Below are 2,446 nucleotides of genomic sequence, written 5' to 3'. Positions count from 1 at the left end.
GGACACGAGCGCGTAAGCGCACGTATATATGGCATAGGCACAGCTGTACGCGTACAGGGGTGTGCGCACACGCTGACACCCACTTGGAGAAGCGTGCGTGTGCGTATACATATGTGCAGGCGTGTAAACAGCGGCAAAGGTGCGTGTGCGCAACCCCTGCACACATACACACCTATATGTGTGCAGCACATGCATGCACACCTATACACATGCAGCACACAGACACACCTATACACATGCAGCACACAGACACACCTGTATATTTGCATATGCGCTGTATACAGGTACCAAAGAGCAGGAGAGGGCTCATCCCTGGCCGCAGGGGAACCCTGGTAGGATCCTGGTACCCCCCTGCCTGCAGGGACTGTGCAGTGCTGATGAGTGTTAAGCTTTAATGGCAGAACTGAACAGGAATTGCCCGGTGTCCCCATGTCGCACTGGCCTGCCAGTGGGATGGGGACTCAACCCCCAGAAAAATCAGTTTTCTGCCCCCATCTGCCCACAGGGCTCGGTGCAGATGGACTGGCAGTGGATGCTTGGATGGGGGTCCCTGGTAGGACAGTGTCTTCCTGCTGGCACCCCATCGTGACTTGGAGGGCTTGAAGAGGAGGGGAACAGGAGCGTGACAGTGGTGGCAGAGGGGGTCCAGTCGTGGCCGGGAGCCGTGGCACTGTCTTGAGCTGGGGGGCCAGGAGCAAGTCCCAGGGCTCTGGCGAGGTGGGGGGCTCAGCAGAGCACACAGCCCCTCCTGGATCTCCTCCTGCGCTGTCTCCGTTGGGTGGCGCTGAGGGCGGCACTGCAGGCCTTTGTGAAGATGTCCACCAGATTCTTCTGATACTTGGCCGAGCACTCAAAGTAGGACACCGCATGGATCTGCCGGGCCATGGCCTCTCCCTGTGGGGAGCCATGGGGTCAGACTCCCCTGAGGGCCCCAGCTCCCTCACCACCCTGCGCTGGGGACATCCCTGACCTGTCAGGAGGTGGCACTTGCCTGCTGGTAGGAGATGGGCTCCAGGCGTCCCTCCTTCAGCTTGCTCAGCACCTCCTGGTCCTGCCGCAGGTCAGTCTTGCAGCCCACCAGCAGCACTGGGACACCCTTGCAGAAGTGGTTCACCTCTGGGTACCACTGCCGGGGACACACACATGTCACCCAGAGGATGGGGACATGGGATGGGCAGCAGCTCCAGCTCCATGCCACCTCCTACAGGGAGGACACACAGGAGGGGACATCTTCCCTGAGCGCTCGGTTACCTTCGTTAGGATGTTGTCGTAGCTGCTGGGGTTGGTGATGTCAAAGCAAATGAGGACAACGTTGGCGTCAGAGTAGGACAGTGGGCGAAGCCTGTCGTAGTCTTCTTGTCCTGTCAGGTGGAGAAGCACACCATTACATACCAGTTCCCTACTGGGCTGGGCCCCCTCAGCCTGGGACCATGGCTGCCCCTCCAGCCTGGGGACACCATGGGGCTCTGGGGACAGAAAAGCAGCACTGCTGGGAGTGACATTCTTGGGGTCTGGCTGTGAGTTAACCTCCCACCTCCCACACCCAGTGCATGGGGACACCTCTCCAAAGCATTATCCATAGGTGTGAGACACCCCCAAACCCATGGGCTATGGGGGGCTACACGACTGCCTGCCCCATCCCCTCCTGTCCTACCTGCTGTGTCCCAGAGGTGGATCTTCATGGGCTTGCCACCAACCTGGAGCGAGGCCGTGTACTTCTCAAACACAGTAGGGACGTAGACCTGGCATGGGACATGGGGAATGTGACACAGGTCCCACCTACCCACAGTCAGCAGTGAAGGGCAGCAGTGGAGGGGACTCCCATGGGGAGGTGTGCACAGGACAGGGCACAGGGAGGTACTGGGGTTCAGAAGACAAAAACAGAGGCAGGAGATGGTGGTGCCTTCCGGGGGCAGATGGGGGCCACCCGGGTCCCCCCCCCCGCCCAGGGCAGCACTGAGCCTCAGCAGGATGACCCAGAGGGCCCGAGGGAGGGGCTGGGACAGAGGTGCCGGATTATCTGTGGGCTCCCTCTGTCCCAAAACACCCCTCAGGTTCTCTTACATGCCCTAGCTGTGGAACAGACCTTGCTCCCTGTCCCATGTCCCCCCAGATGAGGCAGAGGTGCTCATCTGCCTGCTGAGGAGGACCTCCACCAGCCCCAAGCTGGGCCGCCCTTCCCTGCCGCAAACATCCCTGCTGCCACCGCTGTGCCCGTCCCCTCCCGTGTCCCCTGCCCGTCCTGTCCCATGTCCCCTGCCCTTCCCTCGTGCCACCGCTCCCGGAAGCCTCCCTCAGCCACAGGGGACCCCACCCGCCACTGAGTCCCTCCGGGGCTGTGGTCCCAGAGGGCAGGGACATTGGTACCTTGGGGAAGTCCCCCCTTGCGAAGGCCACCAGCAGCGACGTCTTCCCGCAGCCCCCATCCCCCACGATGACAGCCTTG

General features: G+C 61.5%; 1 protein-coding gene across 1 annotated transcript in view; it reads right to left on the bottom strand.

The window, feature by feature from the left end:
• Positions 1-726: 726 nt before the first annotated feature.
• Positions 727-2,446, bottom strand: part of LOC104543732 (rho-related GTP-binding protein RhoF-like) — a 1,846-nt gene continuing 126 nt past the window's right edge. The window contains exons 2-6 of the mRNA XM_010188407.1: positions 2,368-2,442; positions 1,655-1,742; positions 1,252-1,361; positions 992-1,126; positions 727-894 (exon numbers count right to left, since the gene is read on the bottom strand). Coding sequence (XP_010186709.1) covers positions 727-894; positions 992-1,126; positions 1,252-1,361; positions 1,655-1,742; positions 2,368-2,442 — 576 coding nt within the window. The remainder of the gene's footprint in view (positions 895-991; positions 1,127-1,251; positions 1,362-1,654; positions 1,743-2,367; positions 2,443-2,446) is intronic.

The sequence above is a fragment of the Mesitornis unicolor genome, unplaced genomic scaffold (assembly GCF_000695765.1).
Source record: "Mesitornis unicolor isolate BGI_N332 unplaced genomic scaffold, ASM69576v1 scaffold21147, whole genome shotgun sequence".
NCBI lineage: Eukaryota > Metazoa > Chordata > Aves > Mesitornithiformes > Mesitornithidae > Mesitornis > Mesitornis unicolor.
Note: the sequence above shows the minus strand (reverse complement) of the source record. Positions and strands in the feature narration are given on the sequence as shown.